This window comes from Pelodiscus sinensis, chromosome 22 (genome assembly GCF_049634645.1).
Source record: "Pelodiscus sinensis isolate JC-2024 chromosome 22, ASM4963464v1, whole genome shotgun sequence".
Lineage (NCBI taxonomy): Eukaryota > Metazoa > Chordata > Testudines > Trionychidae > Pelodiscus > Pelodiscus sinensis.
Genome location: NC_134732.1, coordinates 21,398,771 through 21,422,915, shown reverse-complemented (window position 1 = coordinate 21,422,915; position 24,145 = coordinate 21,398,771). Strand labels below are relative to the sequence as shown.

The window sequence follows — 24,145 nt, the reverse complement described above, 5'->3', positions numbered from 1 at the left end:
GACCCTGGCCCTGTCATGCCAGAGTATCCTCAGCAGGACCATCGCCCTGGCTGCATCAGAACAGCCCTGGCGGCCAGACAGGACTCCGGCCCTGAAATCCTCGCCCCACACACCGCGGGGTGCGGCTGGACCAGCGAGACGGCCCAGCCAGCCAGGTGGAAATCTGGCCCTGCTGGACCATCAGACAGGTATAATTAAACCGGTCTGTTTAACCGGTTAACTATTTTCATGGTTATTTACATCCCTACTTAAAATGATCTTCGGCTTCTCCATCAAGGGATGGACTTGCACAGCGTGTGATGTACTGTGCTATTTGGAAAGGATACCAGAGACTAGATTTAAAAAAAGAGAAGTTCTTGGATGCAAATGGTACACAGCATATGCCTCATGCCAGGTTTTGGTAGGTCAAGGATGGTTCAGATAGACAGCCTTGCCTATTTTGCTGTTTCCAAACAGACTCTGCAACCCTTGTCAAGATGTCAGAGAGGGGGGTCTATATTTGTTACGTCTGTGTCCTCCATGACGGGTCTCAGAGCAGCGTCCCCTTGGAACTTACTCGGCATGCCCACTAGGAATGCTGTTACCTTAAAATGCAGCCTGCATAACTTCTTCCCCCTCCCACGTGGTCCACCGCAGAAAAGACAGGCTGCTCCCCAGCGATCACACTGACTCGCACAGCCTGTGGAGTTTGTTGGAATGAAAAACGTGTCTTTCCAAAAGTGTTCTCTGAGCAGAAAGCTCCTTTAACGCAACACCGGGAAAAAGAAAACCCAGAGCAAGACAGAAAGGAGAACGAAATGGAGTGTGACAAGCTTGAGAGGGGTCGCTGGGTTAGTCTGTTTCAGCAAAAACAACCAGGAGTCCTGGGGCACTTTAAAGGCCAGCACAGTTATTTGGGCGTCAGCTTTTGAAGTGACAAAGTGGGTCCCCGCCCACGATAGCTTACACCCAAAGAAAGGTGTTCGCCTGCAAAATGCCACAGGACGCCTCCTTGTTTTTGCTGGAGCGCAGCGTGCCTACCCTGCTTCCTACACTTGATTTCCTGTGGGCGTCTCCATCCAAGCCCTAGAAAATATGGGGAGAAGAGATTTTTCACAGGAAAAGGGAAAATAAAAGCAATAAGTCAGCGGGGGCAAATGCCGCACGGGCCTTAGACTGCGGAAGACATTACCTGTTCACCCCCTGCCTTTGGAAAGGCATGTTGGCAAACAGACGATATTGACATCACATCCCAATTCCAGATGTCCGGATTGGCGGGGTAGGTTTGTCAGGCTTCCTGTTAGCACACGGCTGGAGGACTCTGTCTACTGTAACTCCCCCACCAAGTGCTTACGTATTCCGCTCTGTGCACCTGTTCCCACATACATTGCTATTGATTTACTCTTGCCTTCTGCCCTTGGGAGCATTATGGGAGGGGTGATGTAAACATATATGAAGCTGTGAACCCTGCCCAAAAGAGCTTATACCTGCTGTAACCTGTACCTGTTCTGTTTGCAGAGCACCGCTTGTTTGCTAGTTCTATTGAGAGAGGATTATTTCTCAGGGTAGGTTTTTAACAGGTGTTTTAATAAATTAGCTGGTTTTCCCAGGGCACCCACGTTGCATTGTCAGGCTCCCACACTCTAGCTCAAGGCTACTGTGGCTATAGAATAGGCATTTCAGAAGCACCTGTTTCTAGAATTGAATTGCCTACCCTTCGACCTGATTCCTTCAGGTGTCGTAGGTGTGCCTAGTAATACTGAGTCATAGCAGGCTCCTGGAGAAGTTATGAGTTTTCGGCACCCAGTTAAGGAAAGCAACAGTCTGGCTCGTATCTGTACAAATATTAAATTTCTAGGGACACACCTTCCCTGGGGAAATCACTTGTGACTGACACAAAGGTAGGCTCTGGGGGAAGGAAAGCGCTAGCCTGTGACTGTCTTCCACAGGGACTAATTTGCGCTAATTGCAGGGTAGCCGGTGATTCTTTGTAGCGTATGGCACAAGGTTTTGCGAGCAGGCTTTGTGGAGCAGTATGGAGAACTTGAAATGTCACCTCCATCTCTAGCAGGTCAGTATTGCTCCCGTGAAGTGATAACGGTAGCTCTCTGTGGTCCCAGGGATCATTCTGCCTAGGCGTAGCGGTTCTCTCTGTTTGCAGCTACACCGAGGGGCGTCCAGTTGGATGTGTGCGAGATATTCCGAGCAGGCGTCAGTGACGCCGACAGAACTCTGAGCCGTGTTGGGGGTGGGAGAAGAACTTGCTTTGGTGAACTCTCAAGAAAACTGATTCCTTCCTGCCTCCCTGCCTGGAAAAGTAACTCCCCTCCTGCCCCAGTCTTTAGGACGATCTGGGTTTGTGATCATCCATCTCCTCGAGGGGGAGCCTGAAGAATCCCGATTAATTTCAGGCATGGCAGGGTCCATTCTGTGCCCAGCTGTTACTGGAGAGAGACGTGCTCCTCCATATTAGGAGCGAGTCCGTGGGAAATCATCCGACAGTTTAAACATATGGGTGAATGTTTCCACCCCAAAATGATAGCCACGATTCAAAACAAAATCTAGAAAACACAGGCGGAAGTGAATCATCCAAAAGAAGCAAACTCTTTCGGATTGGACAAAGACCCACATCGTAGCTGAAATCAAAATCATTTGGGGGCTTTGTTCTTTTTCCTGCTTTCTGATCTGAGGCCAAGTCTACATTGGCCTGTAACTGTCTGGCTCAGGGGTGTGGAAACCCCCCTTCCGCTCCAGCGCAACAGGCAACAGCGCTGTAAAGCACCAGTGTGAACCAAGCCACAAGGCTGGGAGCTGCATTCCCAGTGTTGTCAGCTACTCGCCTCGTGGAGGTGGTTTGTGTAGCGCTTGTAACTTGCATGCCCACACTTTCAGTTCAAAGCCCTGCTGCGGCTGCATTTTGACGTGTTAAATGTGGACAAAGCCTGAGGAACACTTAGGTTCCTCAACACTAAAAGTTCAGACGTACAAAAAAACCCCTTCCCGAGCTCTCTGTGTCATCGCTGCAAGGAGAACTCGACACACCTTCATGGGAAGAGGAACCAGGCAGCACGCTGGTTCCGTAGTGTTAATGATATTGCCTTCTAGGGACTGGCGGGCAGAGATTACTAACCGCTAGCTGGAAAGGGTCTACTTCCTTAGCTTGGGTTGTGGCTGGACTCTCTTCTGCAACTAAATCAAGCACTCCAGTCCTGGCTGCTCAGGAGTGTCTGGTGAATACCGTAATTGCACCGAAGTTTGTTGTTTCTTGAGAGAGACCTGATAGAAAAGATTCAGCTGGTCCTTTAGATTTACAGAGCGGCATGAGTGAAAACTGCGTGCGGACAGATGAGCACTCTGCATTTAACAACCAGTGTAACCACAGTCCCTGGACGGAGAGGCCGTAATTAACCTCTTCTCCCCAGAGGCCTGAAAATGTTTACTTTCAATTTTGCTTCAGGAGGGATGAGCCACCGGCAAGAAGGATTAACAACAGCTAACCTGCCGCATTTCGCTTGCAACAAAAGTTGTTTGTGTTCCATTTCAGTTGTAGATCGGGGTCTCCAGCGTGAGAGATGTTGTATAAACACTGAGAGAGTCCGTTTCTGCTCCAAATTGCTGCCCAAGTAACCAGAGGGGAGAAAAAGAGGCACAAAGAACTGAATGAACTCACCCGAAGTCAGCGGCAAGCCATGAATTAACTGGTGTAGTCTGAGGCCCAGTCCAATACTCTATTTAGTAGACTACACTGCCTCTCTCATTACGCCTACTGCGCTATACCGCTCTCCCAGCATAGCTCCATGGGGAGACACACCCTGAAAGCAGCGGAGTAAAAGCGGAGTTGCTTTTAAGAAAGATGCTGTAGCAAAAACAGGGACAATTTGTGCTTGTGAGCATTTGGGGTAGGGGCTTGAGAAATGTTTGATTGGCAGGCAGTTTGTTTTGCTTGTATTTAGAACAGTGGCTTTCCCTGTAATGTGGGCTGCATATGCAGCTGTCTCTGTGTTAATGGGGGCTGCATTTATGCAGTATATATACTGTCTGGCCCTGAGCATGTCACATGGACTGCAGCTGTATGCTGATTGGGCCGCAAGTAGCACGCAGGTCGAGAACTGGTGATTGAGATGAACGAACCAAAAACTAAATGCAAGCACCGAGGGCTTACATAGTGGCTGATCTAAGCAAAGGACATGTGGCAAGAATTAAAACAATCTCCCTACCCTGAGACTTATTTTGGGTCTTGAACATATAGGTTTGAGCTTCCTTAAGTTTAGGCTGTATATTTTCAATGCTGCTTTAGGGCTTGTAAAGGGGGGAAGCAGACAGTTGGGACATGGGTGCTTGCTGACCAGCGCGGTTGTGACCCTTACCTGTCACGGGCACTATGGTAGCATAAGTTGTAGACACCATAGGGATTAGTGCTTAGCGCTTGCACTCAGAGAAGGTCGACTACTATGATATGACAAAGTTATAGCTAAACCGCAAACATACCCTCTGCAAACCCAGGGGTGGCCCGTGAGCCAGGCCGTTGCCTAGGGCACCACTGCCCCAGGTGTCCAATGATGATGTCATGGAGTTCCAGGGGCACCTTGTGATGTCATCACAGCCACTGACAGCTGTGCAGGCAGGGGCAGGAATTGCACCTCCCCACCTAGGGCACCAGCCGGCCTCGGGCCACTCCTGTGCAAACCTAGGAACCACTTCCACCTCTCACCCCTTGCTGGGCAGATAGCAGCACTTTGTTGTCAGAGTTCACCAGCCTGAACAACTTGTATCCTCCAGTTTTGTATTACAGTGGAGGGCCCTGGTCTACACCTCTGGAGACGTATTTCATCCCAACTCCTCGGATGGGCATTTCTGGCATGGATTCCAGTTCCTTTCTGTGACTTATTACTTGAGCCTTGATTTGGCTAGTAGATTATAGAATCATAGACCTGGAGAGGGTTAAATCAAATCTAGTCCCCTGCCCTCATAGCAGGACTATGTATAACTGGCAGTAGGCAGAACTGAACCTGGGCCCTTTGGAGCTGAGTGTAGGAGTCGTCTACAGCTTGAGCTATAAAGCCAGTTGGCTCCCAGCTTAGGCTGTAGAGCTCACTTCTTCTTCTCTCTCTCTGTAAGTGGTCTAAATGCCATTCCATGGGACAGTGAACCACACTCAGTAGACGTGTGGGTTACACAAGCACCATCTAGATCATCCCTGACAGGTGTCTGTCTAACCTACTCTTAACTGTCTCCAGTGGTGGAGATTCCACAACCTCCCTAGGCAATTTATTCCAGTATTTAACCACCCTGATAGGATATTTTTCCTAATGTCCAACCTAAACCTCCCTTGCCACAATTTAAGCCCATTTGCTGCTTCTCCTGTCCTCAGAGGCCAAGGAGAACAATTTTTTTCCCTCCTCCTTGTAACACCCTTTTAAGTACTTGAAAACCGCTATCCTGTCCCCTTTTAGTCTTCCTTCACAGCTCATGTTTTCTAGACCTTTAATCGTTTTTCTCTGGACCCTCTCCAATTTCTCAACGTCTTTCTTGACGTGGTCAGGGCCGGCCCACAACATTTTGGCACTTGAGGCGGGGAGCTCAAATGACGCCCCCATACCCCCTCGCTTGGGCCAAAACTTTGAAAAGTTTCTTGTGCCCTCCTTCCTCCAGCACAGCACTGCACCGTCTGTGCATCTAGAGCAGAGAGAATACATACGCATCAGCAACAGACACAATTTTCTACACTCTGGGTCCTAGTGGCGCCCTTCCCAGTCTGGCACCTGAGGCGGCTGCCTCAGTTCGCCTCATGGTAAGGCCAGCCCTGAATGTGGTGCCCAGAACTGGACACAATACTCCAACTGAGGCCTAATCAGCACAGAGCAGAGCGGAAGAACGACTTCTTGTATCTTGCTCTCAACACTCCTGTAAATGCCTCCCAGACTCGTGTTTGCCTTTTTTGCCGCAGTGTCCCACTGTTAGTGAATGGAACAAGAAAGTCTTCATTGCGGGGGGACGTACAGCTTTGCCAGCTTTACCATTCCAGGAGTCCAAGGAATCGCCTGACCCTGGAAAACGTTGCTCCTGTTTGTGTGGTGTTATGGGGGCTGGTGGGGAGAACATGTGTCTGTTTCCCTCCAGCTGACGCTGTTTAGAGCCTGGGCGTGTGACTACCTCTTACATCGACAGCTCAGCTTTTGTGTTTTGCTGTTGCCTCCCAATCTTAAAGCAGTTTATACTGTGGCAAGATTGTTGTGGAGAATTGTATATCACTGGGTACATACGTCTTTCTCTAGAAGCCAGCATGTGGCAGTGTGCATATCCAGGCCAGTTGTGCCCAATAGGGCTGCGGTGAAAAAATAATTCTGGGCTACTATGCCAAAAGCAGATTCTTGTTTACATGTTTACCACAGTGGGAAGCATGTCAAAAGAGCCTCGTTCTTGTAGAATAAATAACCAGGTCTTCTGCCATTTGGAGAAGGTGCTCTGGATAGATTCCAGTAAGATGTGTTTACACGTGTAATCAGGAACAAACTCTCTTAAAAGGATTTGTGTTTGTGTATATAGGTGCACTTTGGGAAAGCAGAATGCCTGCACAAAAGCTCTTGAACAAAAAGGTGTGTGTGGATGGGGAATAGGGGATTTTTGCGCAGAAAGAGGCAAGTGAAAAAAGCACAGGTATCCTGGTGGCCATTCTGTGCATAGCAATCAGAGTTTCCTTTTGAGAGAGAGTCCGTGCAGTCTGGACGCTCTCTTGCACAAAAGCGCATCACTTTTTCGATGCGCTTTTGTAGTGCGGACGTGCTCTTGCGCACAAAGATTTTGCGGAAGATTTCTTCCGCAAAAAGCTTCTTGCGCAACAAGCCTGTAGTGTAGACATAGCCAAAGTGTGTGTGCCATCTGTAAAGAGGGGGTAGGATTTGACTTTCACAACTGAAGCAATCACCGGTCACTTAAGTGATTGAGAGAGGCACTCGGGCCTGCTTGAAAGCTGGAATTCAGCAAGTGGCGCGAAAGGCGGGAGAGTCTTGAGGCTGACGTACGGGTCTTTGAGATCAGGTCAGGTGATCTGGCCTCTCTCTTCCTGGTTCTGTCACACACACCCTTTGTGGCCAAGGGCATGTCTCTTGGGTTAAAAGTGGCCACTGGTTTTCAGGATCTCAGCTTTGGAGATGGATTTTTAGGGGTGCTGAGGAGCTCTGCCATCAACACCCATTTTAGTGACACTCCTGCAGAAGGTCAGAGCCTTTCTCTTAGCTGGCTGCACTTCTGGTCCCGTGGGATAGTATGAGGAACAGTGGGTTTGATTCTCCATAGACTTGCATGTTGCATCACCATGACACCATGCCAAGGAAGGGTAAACATGTCACAGTTCTGACTTGCGCGCTTCACCCTCTCTCCCTCTGCATACATTTAAATGGCCACAAAAGATTCAGAGTAACAGGCAATGAGGCTCCTCCATCTCTCTCAGCTAGCCTAGATGAAAAGCTACAGGCTCAGTGCAGATCCAGACTTGTTTACCTCCAACCTCTGCTTTGGCGAGATCCACAGATGTTGCACAGAGACGTTCTTTCCTTCTCTGAAAGAAGAGCCAGGTTGCTTCTAACATTGCAAAATGCCTCATCCGCTATTGCTGGGCAAAGGCATTAAAGCAGGTTGTAGCCTCTCTTCTCATACTGTCACTTATCTTTTACTAAAGAGATGTGTCATTCTTGTTTCTGTGTAACTGCACCAAGCTGGACACACTTGTTAGCCCAGTGATGGGCAACCTACACTAATGAGTGGGCGGCAAGTGTGGCCCTTCTTCAGGCATTGATGGACCTATCCTCCATGAACTTATCTAGTTTTTTAAACTCTATTACAGTCTTGGCCTTCACATTATCCTTTGGCAAGGAGTTCCACAGGTTGGCTGCACCCAGAATAAGCATATTATAATTTGTCCTGTTTCACCTAGCTATTCTCATTGGTTAAAAGAATCCCAAAGGAATTATAATCAGTGACTGCAAAACTCAACTTTGCTCATGACAGAGACATTGCTAAACTTTAGGGGGGTGGGGATTTTAATCTGTTCCCTATAGGATTTAGTTTTTAAAGTTGAAGGGAGAGCTGCTGAAAGGACACTGTCAAGTTGAATGTTCTGAAATTTTAATAAAGCCCCCTTCAGTTCGTGTCCTGAATTTTGTTTTAAATGTACATTTGTACCATGTTTTTATATATTCCACATGGATATTGGTTTTTATTATTATGAATTCTTAGCGCAGTAGTTACTGTTCATAGCAGGCATAAGCTAAGAGCAGCCAGTATTCTGAACCCCATTAGCAATGCTGTTCCTCAGACAGTGAGAGACAAAATTAAAATAGATTATGGAGTCACCATGGTTGTCCTCAAGCGGGTTTGTTTTTACTTGTGTATATGTGAATTTAGTGCTGTGTGGAGAGCAAAGACGGATCCAGTCTACCGTTTCAGATATTTTTCAGTGTTTGTCACTGTGGTGATAAACCTGAAAGTCCATATAGTTGGTTTTTGGTGGCTGACTTAAGACTTTGTTACTCACGCAATACCCACATTTGGCAAAGCGCCAGAAAAAATAAAGACAAATATTTCTGTTTCCAGGATGCAGTGTCATCAGCTGTTAAGTACCGAATTGCTCTCTGTCACTGTGCTGTCTTGTGGGGTATGACAGGGTTTCTGTAAAGCTGCAGAGATGCTTTGCTGATCCCACAGTGCAAATTCCCTCCCTTTGTGGCAAATTCACCAAGGCTTTTCACTGATCGCTGGTGCAGAACGGATGTGGAGAAAAGTGAGAAAAGTGAGACTTCTCAGCGATTGCTGCTCTCTGCATCCAGCAGCTTGAACCTACGTGCAGACTTGATTATGGAGAATAACCCTGCAGAATGCTTGCCAAAGAGTTTTCTGTTATCTGCCTTCCGAACCAGCTTGTCCGTTGCAGCTGGAAGTCCAGAGCAAGGCTGCTTGTGCTTTTTATTCTTGATGCTTTTCTCTAACTAGCTATTTATAACCATGCAAAGCAGCATTAGTCGGTAGACAAAAGGTCAGTAAAGCCAGCCAGGGGTTATTCCCATTAATGGAGCCCTGCCACACTGCCCTCCTGTCTTTCTAGCAGAACAATACACTTGTAAAGTGTGTTTGGAAACTATAAGCTGAGTAGAAAGCGATGTGCAAAATACGCACTTTTCAAGTAACAAAAGCAAAATAAGGCTGCAGCAGAAGCAGCGGAGGAAATACTGCGAGGAAGAGTTCAAGGTAGGAAGTTAGGCAATGTAAAGTAACATAGGAGCTGCGTATCCACAGAACAGCAGGCTCCGTGGACATTATATAGACATAGAAAACACATTGCTGCATCGTTCGTAATTATACCTGTGACACTGGCTTTTCTGTGTCTCTGGATAAAATCAGACAGATTGTTAAAGCCTTTACTAAGCCAAAAGGAAAATATATCTAAAAAATGTCCAGAATATTCGCAAAGCCATTCATACAAACATGTAATTAAGGCTTTTTTTCCATTGAGTGGAACATGTATAGGACAGACAAGAACTTTGCAGCTCTTACTTTCCTGAGTACCTAACTTGAAAAAAAATCCCTCTTTTAAGGAACCATTTTTCTATGAGCAGGACGTTTGGACAAGTATGTTGGCGCAAGCCATCTTGCTATTCTTGAACCCGGTGTTATCGCTGTAGTAATTTACAGGGCCACTTACTGTTATTATTTTAACCAGGTCGTTGATTGTATTCTGCACAATGCAGAGAGCTCAGTGATGAAGGACAAATATAATGCATGATGAAGGCTTGGGGAGAGCTCTGTAAAATGTTCCAGCCAAGCTCACGTTACTGTGGTTTCAGCTTTCGTTACAAACTCAGACCAGGTTCCTCAAAAAGTTCTCTGCAAACCTGGGCTCAACTTCTGGGCTCGTGTGAACGCCAGAGGTGAAAGGAAGATGGTTTGCCCCGGCGCAGAGCTCCGGGAAGAGCCGGCTGGAGCACTCCTCTCCAGAAGGAGGCGCAGTTGGCTCCCGGGGCTCTCCAGCAGGCTACCACGCTCAGCAGCAAGTAGCTAGGCTGGGTAGAGGGGTTCGTTCCAACGTCTAACTTGGGGCAGGACTTTGTGAACTGAAAAGCCTTATTGCAGTCCAGGCCTGCCTGTCCTGACCACAGACTTGTTGTTTCCTGTCTGCAGAGATGCATGCTGGGAAGTCCCCCCCTTCATCTGGAAAAGGGTTAATAGACTCAGAGCCTATGCCACGCTAGGATCGCATACAGGTCAGGGACAGAATGCACTGACTGTTTCCCATGTGCCCTTCAGAGGGGCTCTCTAAGGCTGCATCTACCCTATGCGGTTTTTTGGCAAAAATATGCTAATGAGGGACTCATTTGCATGAGTCACAATCTCATTTGCACATTTTCTGCCGATCCGTTTTTGCACTAGGGGTTTTTGCGCAGAAACAAGCCGCGTGGACGTTTTCTTTTTGCGCAAAACCCCCTTTTCCCGCAAGATCCTGATGCATGTATACGGAACTTGCAGAAAAAAGGGTTTTTGCACAAAAAGAAAACGTCCATGCAGCTTGTTTTTGCGCAAAAACCCCTAGTGCAAAAATGGATCGGCAGAAAATATGCAAATGAGATCACGACTCAGGCAAATGAGTCCCTCATTAGCATATTTTTTGCCAAGAAAACTCGTCGTGGAGACGTAGCCTAAGAGACTTTCCAGTGCACTGTCATGGGCGTTGTCACCCGGAAGGTGCATAGCGTCCCAAAGGGGGTGATGAGGAGGCAGGGCTTTGACTACCTCCCCTGCACACCAGCTGCATGGAGGGGTTTTCCTTGCAGTCCAGAAAGGAATCTGGGCACCCGGAGCTCCCCGGGGCGAAACAGCCCCGAGCCTTCCCTCGGGGTGTGCATCTCTGCCCGGCTCCCCTCCCACTCCAGGGCTGTGCAAAGGCAGCCGAGTGTCTGAGCAAGAGAACTGCCTTTCACAGACAGCTGTGGGCGGGCCTGCAGGGTGCTGCTTCCAAGGGGTACTTACTGCAGCAGACATGTGGGTCGTACACCTCCTGGAATAAGGCTGGCCCGTCACTAGGGACCGTCAGGGTTACATCTCCAGCCTGCTGCCTGCCTTCCCCCAGACTCCTTGCCCCGATCCCAGCCTCCACAGCAGAGACAGCTGGGGCTTCAGGGGGGAGGGGGAGGGTCCCCTTTTGTTAGCAGCCAGCAGGAGTCAGATGAAGCGTGAGGGAAAGGGAAGGGACAGACCCAGACGAGTCCGAGAGGGGTCTCTGTTATTCTGGTTCCAAACGAGGAGTCTTGTGGCACCTCAAAGACTCAGCAGTTTTATTTGGGCGTCGGCTTTTGTGGGTCAAACCCCACTTTGTCAGGTGCATGAAAGCTTATCCCTAATTAGTCTTTAAAGTGCTGCAAGACCCAGACGAGTGTGCACAAAGGGGGAGAGAAGGCAAGAGTGTGGGTGTGACAATGTAATTCATTTCTATGCCAACTGCACCTTCCCTGGGATTCAGCTGCAGTGAACGAGGCCGCCTTTATCATCTCAGTTTAGCCAGCAAGTGATTTCTTGTACAGATTGAATTTCTCTAGTCTGGCACTCTCTGGTCTGGCAACTTCTGTGGTCCGGCACGATTTCAGTTATCCGGATGTCCACTTAGCATGGGTGTAGCCAAGTTTCCTGTGGTCCCATAAAGTTTGTTTACAGCTGCCAGTCTTTGCGCTCTGTGCTGTTCTTTAGCTCTAATTGACCCCAAATGTCTTCTAAGTGCCCAGCAAGCAGTGGAAGTCTTGGTGATGCTGCTAGACAATTTTGACCTCCCGGGGTTTGGCAAATTCTCTGGTTTGGCCCCAAACTAGAGAGGTTCAACCTGTAGTTCAGCCTGCAGACAGCGGCTTGGTTTGCATTGTTCCACAGCTTTGTTTAACAAAACAAAAAACCCCTCAAACTCTCAGCTTCCCGATTACTGTAAATGGAATTCCTTGCACTGCAGAAGCTAAGGGCTTATGAGCGCAGCGAGCTGGTTTCTTTGGGACACGAAAAGAAAAACTGGCTGCTTCGTGGTGAGTTGATTTCTCTTTTTCAAAACACAAAGCAATCAGCTTCACAGCTAGACTGGGGCATTCCAGGGTAGAGTGGGCATGTGGGTAAAGAGAGGGTATTCCAGTTAAAGAACCAGGCAGCATAAAGCAAACAGAGCAGCATATTGTGGCTGATCTTGTGCAGACTGGACACAGCATGCTGGATGCAGTCCAACCAAGGCAGCTAAAAGGAGCTTTGAGATTTACTTACTTCCAAGTTCTTCCCTGCAATGTGAAGGGCTCAAGTTTCTGATATCAAACCATGTACTTCGGTTCACGGAAGGGAAAGAATTTATAGCCCGTACCCCTTGCTAATGAGACCCAGCAATAAAAACTCAGATAGGAAATAAATTAAGTGGCTGGTTAGCTCTCTTACATTTCAGGATTACATACAGCCACCCCTCTCGTCCCTCCCGCTCCCCCCCCCCCCAGCCACTACTGCTGCCTCTGATAGAGAGGAGCTGATGGTCCTGGGGGAGCCGGCTTCTAAGCTGGCTCCCTGCGAACACTGGCTCCCACGGAGCCTTCCCCCCCATGTGTAAACATGTAACCACTGACATTTTCAGCGTGTTTTACCATGCCTAGCGTAACCACGTACGTCCCCATCATCTCAAGAGACAGCTAAACTGTCTGCGTCTTAGAGGCAGCGGCACAGGCGCTAGACGGGAGCCAGTGCTCGTGGGGAGCTGGGTCGGAGCACCCGGCCTGTGGCACCCTGTGCGAGTCTGGCCGGGCCCGGTGCAGGTGGGGGCTGCTTCGGCCAGGCTGGAGTGCCCCATGCCACAGTGCCCCCCGCCTACGCTGGGCCCCTCTGAGCTGGATTCTGTGTCAGATGGGGAGCGGCTCCAGCCTAGGGATGTAAACTCCTGTGTAATTGGTTAACCGGTCAGACACGATGTTTAACCAGTTAACCGAGTAAAAGCCTGGGGTGGCGGGAGCGGGTTGGCACGGTTCCCCCAGCTGCTAGGGTTGCCAGATGGTTTAACAAAAAATACTGAACCTCCCTCTCCCCACCAAAAAAAACACTGGGGAAAAAAACTCTGTTGAGAAAAAAAAAAGGGGGAGGCCAAAGTTGTCAAGTGGACAGAGGCTGTTCTGGCTGAGGTAGCCAACATCACCTGTTAAGGGGGGTGCTTCCTGGTTAACCATTCACACCTCTACTTCAAACAGTGTTTCTTCAGAACGGTCTGTAGCAGAGTAGTAGGTGCCCAGTGGGATAGTAACAGGCCTGGCCTTAGGGCCAGGCGAGCAAGGCGGTTGCCTTGGGTCCTGCGTGGCCCATTGCCCGCCTGCCTGGCTGCTTGCTCGTGGCCCTGGCTGGGAGCCGCCCGGCCATGTAGCACAGCCAATCACAGCATGCTGCCTTGGGCCCCTCCCACTCGTTGGCCGGGCCTGAATAGTCCTGTGAACGGTTGCACGAAGCATTTAACTCGGTTCCTCCCGCTCCAGTTTGCTTCAGAAACACAAGGGACTGTTTTCCTCTTTGCTTGGGAAACTCATTTTGCAGCTCATTCCACCCACCACTTCCCACTTTGTTTACATACAAGCGCAGCCACACACATCCCCTTTCTCTAAACCGAGATACTCTCCCTGTTGTACCCGTTTTTCCAAATTAGGCTGTTTATAACCAGATGTGGAACAGTCATTTTCCACCCTCTCCCTCCCCCATTATGAGTAAATAAAAGGCAACTAAAAGCCTTCATCTTCCTGGAATGGTGGCTGAGCTTACAGCTTTCTGAGCTGCAGCTGCTCTGCGGGAAGACCTGCGTACACATATTTGTTTGTTTCTTCCTATTGGGCTGTTTGAATAGCCAGGCCCCTGGATTCTTTAAACCTGGATCTCACTTGAGGGGATTTTAATTTGCAAACAGTTAGGGTAGTTTTGTTGTTTTGTGCTTAGTGTGGCCTGCTGTGCTCTGGCGTTGCCAGCAAGTCGCTGATGTGTTGGGAGAATCTGCGCATTCCTTCAGCTTTGGTGAGCCTGCTGGAATGTCTGTGGTCGAGTGTAAATCAGAAGCTTGAGCTGAATGGAAAACGTTGGAAAACGTATCCTCTTTCCTGCCGTGGCTGCAGCCTTCGCCCTTTTCTCCCCGGGCACCAGATGCTTCTCCAGTGCCTGTTGCCACCTTTTAAAAGGGGGTTTTGGCTAGTAGCTGTTGCAGGCGGTGTTTGGAGGGAGGCAGGCAGAGGCTGTTGGATGTACAGATGCCAGGGTCAGATCTCACCCTGTAATTGACTTGGCAGTGGGATTTTACAGGAAAAATGAACAGATGTGATTTTGGGCTACACGTGCCCACAGAGTCTCGCATGGGCCTGAGTGGTGATAGCGCCTCTCCGTCCATTTTGGTTTTATTTGTATATCTAAAGCACCTGCAGCTCCGGATGTATTACCAGAAACATATAGACAAAGGGGAGGGAAAGAATTCAGAGCGGAGCAACAAAACCGATTAAGACGTTTCGGTGGGGGGGGAATAGCTGTGATCGTCTTTAATTTAAAACGAGTCGTCCTGTGGCACCTTAAAGTACGTCTAGACAGTGGTGCTGTTTTGGGATATTCCCGGTATCCCGAAGTAGCTATTCCGCGTCTTTTAAGCAGGCCCATTATTTTGAAATATAACGGGCTCGCTATTCTGACGTCCCTGGAAACCTTGTTCCACCAAGATGAAGGGATGTTTCGGAATAGTGGTTTATTTCAAAATTTGGCCCTGTCAAATGACGAACTAAGCTATTCCGAAACTAACTCGAAATAAGCGATGCGAGTTGCGTAGCTCAGATTGTGTAGCTGATTTCGAGCTAAAGGCTCAGTGTAGATGCACCCCAAGAGAGCGTCCAGACTTGCAAAAAAGCTCTGATTGTCATTAACAGAATGGCCACCAGGACATCTGTGCGTCTTTCGATAGGCTGTTTTTGCGCAACCCCTCCCCCCCATTTCCTGTCACACGCACCTTTTTGCGCAAAAAGGAGTTATTCCTCGTGGAAAGAGGAATACCTATACCGCAAAACCCCCTCTGTTCTGTCAGTTCACTGTAAGTTTTCTTGCGCAAAAATGCGCTTGAGGTGTGGATGCTCTGTGAGTTTTTACGCAGAAATTCTGCAGGGTAGACATAGTGCAAGGTGCCACAAACACGGGTACGGTGCAGAAAGATCAGGTTTATAGGGGTCTGTGGGAGTGTAGCTTGGCTGCATGACAGCGGAGTGTGAAAGACAAAGATAGGAAGGGCTTAAATGCCCATAAAGAAGCATTTTTTCGGGACGCAAAACTCAAGTATTGTTGGGGCAGTGGGGTGGACTTAAGAAAAGGAACTTTTCCCTTGGATCCTAGGGGAAAAAAACGAGTTTGTTGAATTGTCTCTGGGGAGAAGTGGTGGGAGCTGCACCCCATCAGGGTTTGGGGAGGGAACTGGACAGCATGTGAGAAAACATACACGGTCAGGGACAGTGAGTCCACCCCCCTCAGCCAATCCACTAACAAATGCTTGTTATCTCAGCTTGCAGGGTAGGCCACATTTTTAACCAGAAGGGATAGTAACACTGTAACCGGAATGCGGCACTTGCAGTGCAGATCCTGGTATCGTAGAAAGCGTCACTGCAACAGCCCCGCCTCCCTCCGGTTCCTAGCTTGTACGAGCCACCAGGAATTAATTGGGACAAGGAGACCAAATGCCCCTTTCCTGGAGGGCGTCTAATCAGAAGAAAATGGGGGCTTCAGGCAAGGGCGGATTTGCGGGCTGAGGCAGAAAGAACCCTGACTAGTATCCCTGCCGAACCCCTCAGTACTAGGGATGTGAACGGGTAACCGGTTAACTGGTAAGTATCCCCCATGTAATGGTTAACCAGTTCCCTGGGAGCAGCCCCCCATGGCCTGCTGCGGATGGAGGGCTGCTCCAACCCCGTTGGGCCCCCATGCGGGTCCAGCAGCCTGCCCTGCGCGGCTTGTTGCTGGGGCCAGGAGCCAGCCTCACGCAGGGTTGGAAGCAGGAACAGTCCCCTGCCTGGGATCCTGCTTAGTCAGTTAACCGGTTAAATGTTAATCAGGGTCCCCAGGGCTGCCAGCTGGCGTCTCAGTAGTAGTCACGGCCCGTGGAAGTGTGGCCTCACCACCCCTGGACCCCCCTCCTGGCTGAGACTCTTTCTTCTCTAAGTGCCCCAGGTAGAGTTGCCAGATACTTTCACAAAAAATCCTGAACGTAGCGGAGAAATTTGGTTGACCAAAAAACCCCCCAAAAATGAAACCAAACTTGTTGAGAAAAAAAAAAGGTCTCTGTGCCTTTAAATTCCCGTGCTCCCCCTCCCCGCCAGCCTTCTGTCCAAGAAAAACAGAAATACCGGTATTTACATGTCCAGTATTTTCTGGTTTTTTTTTTTTAACCAGACAGGGGCCACAAATACTGGACTGGACACTTGGCAACCCTAGCCCCAGGAATTGGCTGTGGCAGAGGTATTGCCTCTTTTTGCAACTCAGGCAGGTCACGTTGAAGTTCCACCCCTCCTGGGGTCACAGAAAGTCCAGCACAAAAATCCAGGGTCCTCCCATTCAGGCCTCACACCCACAGTGTGAACATAGGTCTCTTAAGGCTTTAAAGCCTCCTGATTCTTCTGGGTCAGGAGTTTCACACCATCATCCCAATGGCCAGCAGAGGAACCCAGGCCCACCCTATACAGGGGCTCCCAGGCGGGTAGCAGCCACAGTCGGCTCCATCAGAGCCTCCTTGGACCCCATTCCACCATGCGCCTTCCCCCAAGCCCCTTGCTGGGCTCTGGGTAGCAAACTGGGCTCCCTAGAGCATCTCTCCCAAGCTCTGCTTTCTGCCCTGGTACCAGGGTCAGTTACAGGAGCTTGCTCCAGTTCTGCTTTTCCCACACAAGCTTCCTCCTGGCCCCGCAGGAGCATCTCCCACATCTCTGACCTGTCTTATTCCCAGGGCACACCTGCACCGTCCTTCTCTCTCTCCCTTGCAGCCCCCTTCTGTGCCAGGCCTCCACCCAGCTCCTCTCTGCTTCTTTCCTTAGGCCTGGGGCATCCTCCAGGTTCAGCCCGGGGAGTTAATTGGCCTTTGAGGCCCACATGAACCCTTTTGCTACTTGTGTGGGGTGAACATCTCACCGCATTCACCGAACACTTTGAAAAAAGCAGCCCCCCCCACTAGAACATGGGTGTACGCGGCAGCTGAGCAATCGGATAATTAAAGCTTCCTTGTAGATGTTACTTTTCGTTCGCTGTGTGTCTGGGGTGCTCTGCGCTGTACCGAGCGAGCGTTTCCCCACAATTATCTCGATGGGAAGGTGCACGTTAAAAAGACATTCTCGACTCGACTTGTCATGTTTACTGAGATGTTAATCACGCACCTGGCTTCCGTAATAAGCGATTGTCTTCCGCGGTTGGTTCAAAACACTGGGGCTTCTTTCCTGACATGCTTTTATTTCCAGCTCTGAGCAGCGCCGCCGCATGTCGATAATCCCCCAGCACTAACACTGTGTATTCCGTGTTACACAGTCCTGTTTTTTGTTTCAGCTGCTCCAGACTAACACGGCTACATCTCTGCCTGTATGTATGGAGCTTTGCTCTCCTGGAATGCAAGACGTTGGCTTTACTTTGCATCAGTTGTGAGGATGTTTCTGGGGGCCAGGCTAGTATCTGCCTCCCACTTCTTTGTCATGCTTTCCACCGGTGGCGTCTTCTCTCTCATCCATCTGGTGACTTCTGCCACATGTCAACAACAGGCTTTGAGCCATTGTTCCCACTAATCTTTTCCACCCACGTGTGGAATAAGTTTTGTTATGTGCAGCAAGACAGGTGCGGATGTGCACCACTGTTAGCAACAAGTAACCTCGCTGCGGGAACTCTGCTAATCAGCTGGGTGTCATTGGAATCTTTCCTGAGCAGCCGCACAAGCACACAGCTTATAGGGAACAATGCTTTGAACACTTCAGCACCAAAACTCAGTTTTCTGCCATCTTAGTAAAAGCCAAGGCATAACTATATTTGCTGACAGTAGCAATAGGCTGGATCAGTCACTGGAATATTACACATTCTCACTTGATGTCCTAAAATATGTTGGTCATGTTATTTTTGTTTCACTCTCCTTTCCTTAACCTCTTTCCTTGGTTTACCTTCATGCTTCGCATTTGTCTGATTGACATTGTAAGCTCTGCAGGACCAGGGGGTAACATTTTCAAACCCACCTAAGTGACTTAGGAGCCTTAGCCTATGAGATGTAAGCACCCGTGTCACTTTTGAAAATGGGATTTAGGCTCCTGAATGACTTAGGCTCTTTACCCCGGGATTTTTTCCCTCAGTCTCGGTGGAGTTGCATGCAAAGTTCTGGCTCTGTATAAATGTTTAAGAATAAGTACTTGAAGCTGTCTTTCCATCTGCAAGGGACTTGTCTCTCTTTCCATTGTTGTTACTAATTTGTTTTTCAGTCCTCTGGAGTTGGGTGGACAGCAGCTGGAGCAGCTGGAAGAGCCATTCCCGGATGGCTTCCCAGCACTGCTCAACTTGCCTTGGCCAACACTTACAATTCCAGCAAACGTTTGTTGCTTTACAGACCGTTGATGCACCCTCCCCAGGGAGAGGGGGAAAAAAATCCCGTCTAAGCCAGCCAGATGAAGACATTGTTTTTATTTTTTGTTAAAATTTGTGAATGTCCAAGCAAATTTTGTTTTGATACTTACTGTCAACCGGAGTGTGCCAAGATCTGAAATACTTAATAGCCCAATGTCCAAACACAGACCACCAGCTCTGGAAAACTAGAAAAAAACCCACAATGTTCTAGCACAACAGACATCAAAAACGATTCTCCCACAATTCTTCCTATGCTGGGGGTCAGGGGTATCCCTGATCTTGCTCCCGGAGGTAAACAGAAGTTTGGCCACTGACGTCAGCGCGGGTGGGAGGAGCAGCAGACCTTTGTATGAGTGTTTCCCAAGAGAGTCAGGTAATTAATTGGAGGATTCCACTCAATTCCACTTCAAATACATTAAAAGTGGAAGTGCAGGCTGCAGTACAAACACATACAAAGATTTATTTCCACCCAATCAGCGTTCTTTGTCTGACCTCCTAGGGTAGGCATACCATGGAAAGGGAGCAGAGAAGAGCGACAAGAATGATTAAAGGTTTAGAGAACATGACCTATGAAGTCAGGCTTCATGAACTGGGCTTGTTTAGTTTGGAAAAAAGAAGATTAAGGGGGGACATGATAGCGGTTTTCAAATACCTAAAAGGGTGTCACAAGGAGGAAGGAGAAAAATTGTTCCTCTTGGTTTCTGAGGACAGGACAAGGAGTAATGGGCTTAAAGTGCAGCAGGGGAGGTTTAGATTGGACATTAGGAAAAAATTCCTAACTGTCAGGGTGGTCAAATATTGGAATAAATTGCCAAGGGAGGTGGTGGAATCTCCCTCTCTGGAGATATTTAAGAACAGGTTGGATAGACATCTGTCAGGGATGGTGTAGACGGAGCTTGGTCCTGCCTTGAGGGCGGGGGGCTGGACTCGATGACCTCTCGAGGTCCCTTCCAGTCCTATTATTCTATGATTCTATGATTCTATGATCACAGACTGTACGGCATGGCTACAGCAAACCTTTGCCTGGGTCTTCAGTAACATTTCAACTCCAAGCCTTTAGTTCCGCAGTGAAGTGCTTGGAATTCTAGGAGCAACTCTATCATGTGGTAGTGGTAGTAGGCAATTATCCTCCTTGGGTGGCTAATCCATTAGCATATATGACGCATATATGCGGCCTGGTGGTACACTCCGTGAGAAGTCTTATTATAGGGGCACTTATTGTTTTACATAAGAACGGCCGCATTGGGTCAGACCAAAGGTCCATGTAGCCCAGCAGCCTGTCTGCCGACAGTGGTCAGCACCAGGTGCCCCAGAGAGGGTGGACCGAAGACAATGATCAAGCAATTTGTCTCCTGCCATCCTTCTCCAGACAAACAGAGGCCAGGGACACCATTTCTATCCCCTGGCTAATAGCCTTTTATGGACCTAACCTCCATGAAATTATCTAGCTTCTCTTTAAACCTAGCCTTCACAGCCTCCTCTAGCAAGGAGTTCCACAGGTTGACTACACGCTGTGTGAAGAACTTTATTTTATTAATTTTAAACCTGCTACCCATTAACTTCATTTGGTGTCCTCTAGTTTTGTGTGCTACTTGGATGAAGCAGGCTCATTTCTGGCTCTGATCACCTTGTGGCAGGAGATAACAGGCCTGGTTCTCCCGTCTTTTTGACACCAGCTCTGTGCTGTTTTAGTGGAAGCCCAAAGGCTGCGAGAGACATGCTAAATCCCTAACGCGTACGGTGTGAAATGATCGGGTTAACTCTGGCTCTCCCATCTTGTCTGGGCCCTTTTGCCAGTGGACCTCCCTTGTCTTCCTTAGGACCCCTCTGCTCCATTCCAATTTCATGCTAGCTTGGATAGAGTCTTAAATCCTTGTTCAAGAAACCCAACACATTTGCCAAACGTTGCTTTTTTTTGCTTATCTGTATGTACCGGGAAATAGGAGCACATCGTCCGCATCCTCCACTCAGCCAGCCGGCTCCCTTCAGCACTCTCTGTCCTTTCTGCAGTTCACTGATGTTGGCATGAGATTCTTTTTCCTCCGCCGGCTTTGCCATCTGGAACAACCCTTTTCTCCTGCTGCACCTCATCAACTCTCTGTTTAGTTCCAGTGCTCAGCAGATACAGTTTTGGTCTCTGCTGTGGATGCCTGCCTCTGTTACTGGCCGTTTGACCAAATATTTAGTTGATTTGTCCATTGTACCGCCCGCTGTAATGAGTACCATATTACTGACTTTTGGAACTAAGCCTCCAGAAATGACTGTACAGAATAAATCTGTGTAGCCTCCAAGTGGACCGTGTGCATAGGCATGTTACGTCCTCGTATTCCAGAGGGAGCTGGGTGTGTTCGTGTGTGATAAAACACCGGCCTATGCCCCACATCTTCATTCACAGGGAAACAGAAAAAGAACTGGGACAGCTCAGCCTCTCTTCTGTCGGAGGGGAAAGAGGGAAGAACCCCTTTGCTTGTTAAACACACTTCCTAGTGTCCCGGGCAGACAGGGCTACAGTTGCATTCTTCTCACAGTGTTTTGTACAATGGCTCTGAGGTTATGCTACGCAAGTTCTGTATCTGTTGCAGGGCTCGGCTGTCTCGTTACAGCAGCTCTGCTTTTTTCAGCTGTGGTAAGTGACCAAGCCTGTAATTAAAAACCGTCAAACTTTTCCTCTGCTAAGAAAATACTTGCAAAGGTCGTGGTCTCCTGGGGAGTTTTAAGCTTTTGTAAAAGGTTTTCCTGAGTCTGTGGTCGGAATTTGGGAGTAATGCGGCTGTGCAGTCGGCAGAGTGGAAACTGTAAGAGAGCACTGGATTAAGCATTTGGAGTCAGGGTTCAGTTTAGACGTGGATTCAGCGGCTAATTTGCCATATTGCTTTCCAGTCTGCAGCCTTTTGTATTTCTGCCTTATGAGTTGAGCATACATTTTTATTTTTGTTCATTAACTGCTGTGAATTTTCCTCTTTGTTGAAGTACTGGTTGCTTATGATGTAATATTCTTTCTTTCTTCTTCGCCTTTATTAGTTTATAGTACTCAGAAGTAAGCTAGGCTGCCCTAGAAGGGGGACACTTCCATCTAAAACACATCAGGATTGGGGTACTTCTTTTTAACGTTATTATCCTGAATTCTTCCTAGAACTTTATTTTCTCAAAAGACGTGAGGACATGTTATCTGTCCTTAATAACAATAATATAGAGGCAGCCATGGCAAGCTAGAACTGCAGAGTTTGCTAGAGACAGGCTAATTTAAAGGGAGTCAACGGCTGTCAGCCGTAGTGATGGATTAGTGTAATTCATAGAAGCCACACAAAAGCGCCGGAGTAAATAGCGCATCATAATACCATAGCAGCATAGACATTAGGGATGCAAAAGTCCTAGTAGGTCACCTATCCCTGCCAACTTCAGATAGTTCTCTCTTGTGGTTTTCCCAGTCTAGCAATGGGAGGCTTCAAAGCACTTTCCTGTAATAGATCACACGTGTTTTAGGGAAATAGAACAGTGATTTTGCAAACCACGTAACATCTATAAAACACAATATATAATTTCCCCTGGAGCCTTCTAGCATATGGAACATTTATGAAAAGGAATAAATAGACAGAGAGGGGTCTTTCTTGTCTTCGCCTTTGCCCTCCCTACAAATAAATGACTAATCAGCGGAGAGGAAAGAACTACAAAGCTGAATGGGTAGGGAGAAAGTAATCTGAGAATAGGGAATAGAGGCAGAAAGAAGCTAGGAAGGAAGTCAGGAAATGGAGGTGGGTGACCATGGAAAGTACTAAAAGTGAAAAGGGATTTTCCTTCGATGATTTCCGTGTAAGGGCCCATAGAAACTTCCCCATCGTTGTTTGGAATCGCAATAAGTAGGAGTCCCGACGTGGTCTGTGTTTCACAAGAGCTTTGTTGTACTGCGCATGCCTAGGAGAATTCTCTCTTTCATTCCCTCCCCCAGCCTGTCAGCATGGTGGAACACGCTGAATTTCAGAAGGCTGGAAAGGAGCCAGGCCTACAGATCTGGCGGATTGAGAAATTTGATTTGGTCCCGGTGCCAAAAAACCTGTATGGAGACTTCTTCACCGGAGATGCGTATCTGATTCTGAACACCGTCAAACAGCGGAGCGGGAACCTGCAGTATGACCTGCATTTCTGGTTAGGTAAGGTCCGATGGGCTTGTCTCTGTCTTCATGGAAATTGGCAGGTCTTCCAGCTCCTGGTGCTAAACCCGGGGAGGTGAAAATTCTTGCACCGGTTTCCTCTCGCTGGTCCGGGACTGTTGGGTAAACCTGTCCTGCCACAGGGGAAAAGGAAGACGAAAGTGGCACAGTTCAGGTCACGTACTGTTATGTTCCCAAAGTGCCTCCCATCCCAAAGTGTTTTGCGCTTTCTCTGTACATTGCACAATTGACATGCAGCCAGTTCTGGGGTGGAGAGCTGCAACTAATCACACCCTTGCTCCATCAGAAGAAGTGAAAATTTTGTTCAGACGCTGCAACAAATCCTTATGCTTTTGTGCAGTGTCCTGGGATCTTTACTGCCCGCATAGAGCAGACAGGACCTCTGTTGAGTTCTCATACAAAATACCCCCCGCTCCCGGCAGCCCTGGGGTGCTATCAAACAGTGTAGTCTGCTAACGGTAAATGGGGCTTTAGTTCAGTGCATTGTCGTAGTTGTGTTGTAGCCATACCAGATCCCCCGAATTCTCAAGGGTTCCCGACAGTCTGCAGAGCCAGGCTGCTGATACCCAAGTGCCACGTTAAGGGTCTGCTAGATTTCCTGGCTGTTGGGCAGAGTGGACGCACCTTCTTGCCAACAACTGGCCAGGCTGTCAGTGGTAGTTGTGTAACCCACACACCTGCTGAGCTAGTGTAACCCACACACCTGCTGAGTGGGGCGCACTGTCCCATCTAGTGGCACTGAGACCACGCTCAGAGAGAATAATGAGTTTGCTCTACAGGCTTTGCTCAGAGCCAGCTGGCTTTTAGCTCAAGTGGTAGAGGCTCATGCACTAAGCTCCCCAGGTCCCAGGTTTGATTCCACCCTCAGATAACCAGGGTTGGCCAGCGTTACAGTAACACCAAGCTCTTATCCGGAACTTCTCATCCACTGATCTCAAAGCGCTTTATGAAGGAGATATGGGTCGCGGTTGCTGTTTGTACAGATGGAGAAAGTGAGATTCTGAGGGTCAGTCCTTGCCTGGCTTTCTCCCAGGGAAAGGGAAAATGTCAGAAGGAAAGAAACTGAGCCCTTTCCCTGACTGTAATCAAATACCTAGCTGTAGAGGTTTTCCAGGAAACTAGCCCTTCAGGGACTTAGTCTTTCCACAGGCCTTCCCTTCACTCTGCCTGGTCTTCCTTTGATTTCTAGGGGATTTCTGTAGCCAGGATGAAAGCGGTGCAGCTGCCATATTCACTGTCCAGCTGGACGACTATCTCCAGGGGAAGGCTATCCAGCATCGGGAGGTGCAGGGGCACGAGTCTTCGACTTTCCTAGGATACTTCAAATCCGGCCTGAAGTACAAAGTATGTAATTGCAG

The 24,145-nt window shown here is 48.6% G+C and overlaps 1 protein-coding gene and 1 long non-coding RNA gene across 5 annotated transcripts in view; one reads left to right on the top strand and one right to left on the bottom strand.

The window, feature by feature from the left end:
• The window catches only part of LOC112545416 (uncharacterized), a 37,151-nt gene extending 32,623 nt beyond the window's left edge, over positions 1-4,528 (bottom strand). For 3 of the 4 annotated variants that reach the window (XR_012897180.1, XR_003088877.2, XR_003088876.2), the window contains exon 1: positions 4,347-4,482. This is a non-coding gene — a long non-coding RNA (uncharacterized LOC112545416). Of the gene's footprint in view, positions 1-4,346 lie in introns of all 4 variants that reach the window. The other variant, XR_003088878.2, reaches the window with a different exon arrangement.
• The window catches only part of GSN (gelsolin), a 50,280-nt gene that overhangs the window by 6,483 nt on the left and 19,652 nt on the right, over positions 1-24,145 (top strand). Inside the window, 2 exon segments of the mRNA XM_075905465.1 lie at positions 22,565-22,766; positions 23,977-24,131. Coding sequence (XP_075761580.1) covers positions 22,565-22,766; positions 23,977-24,131 — 357 coding nt within the window.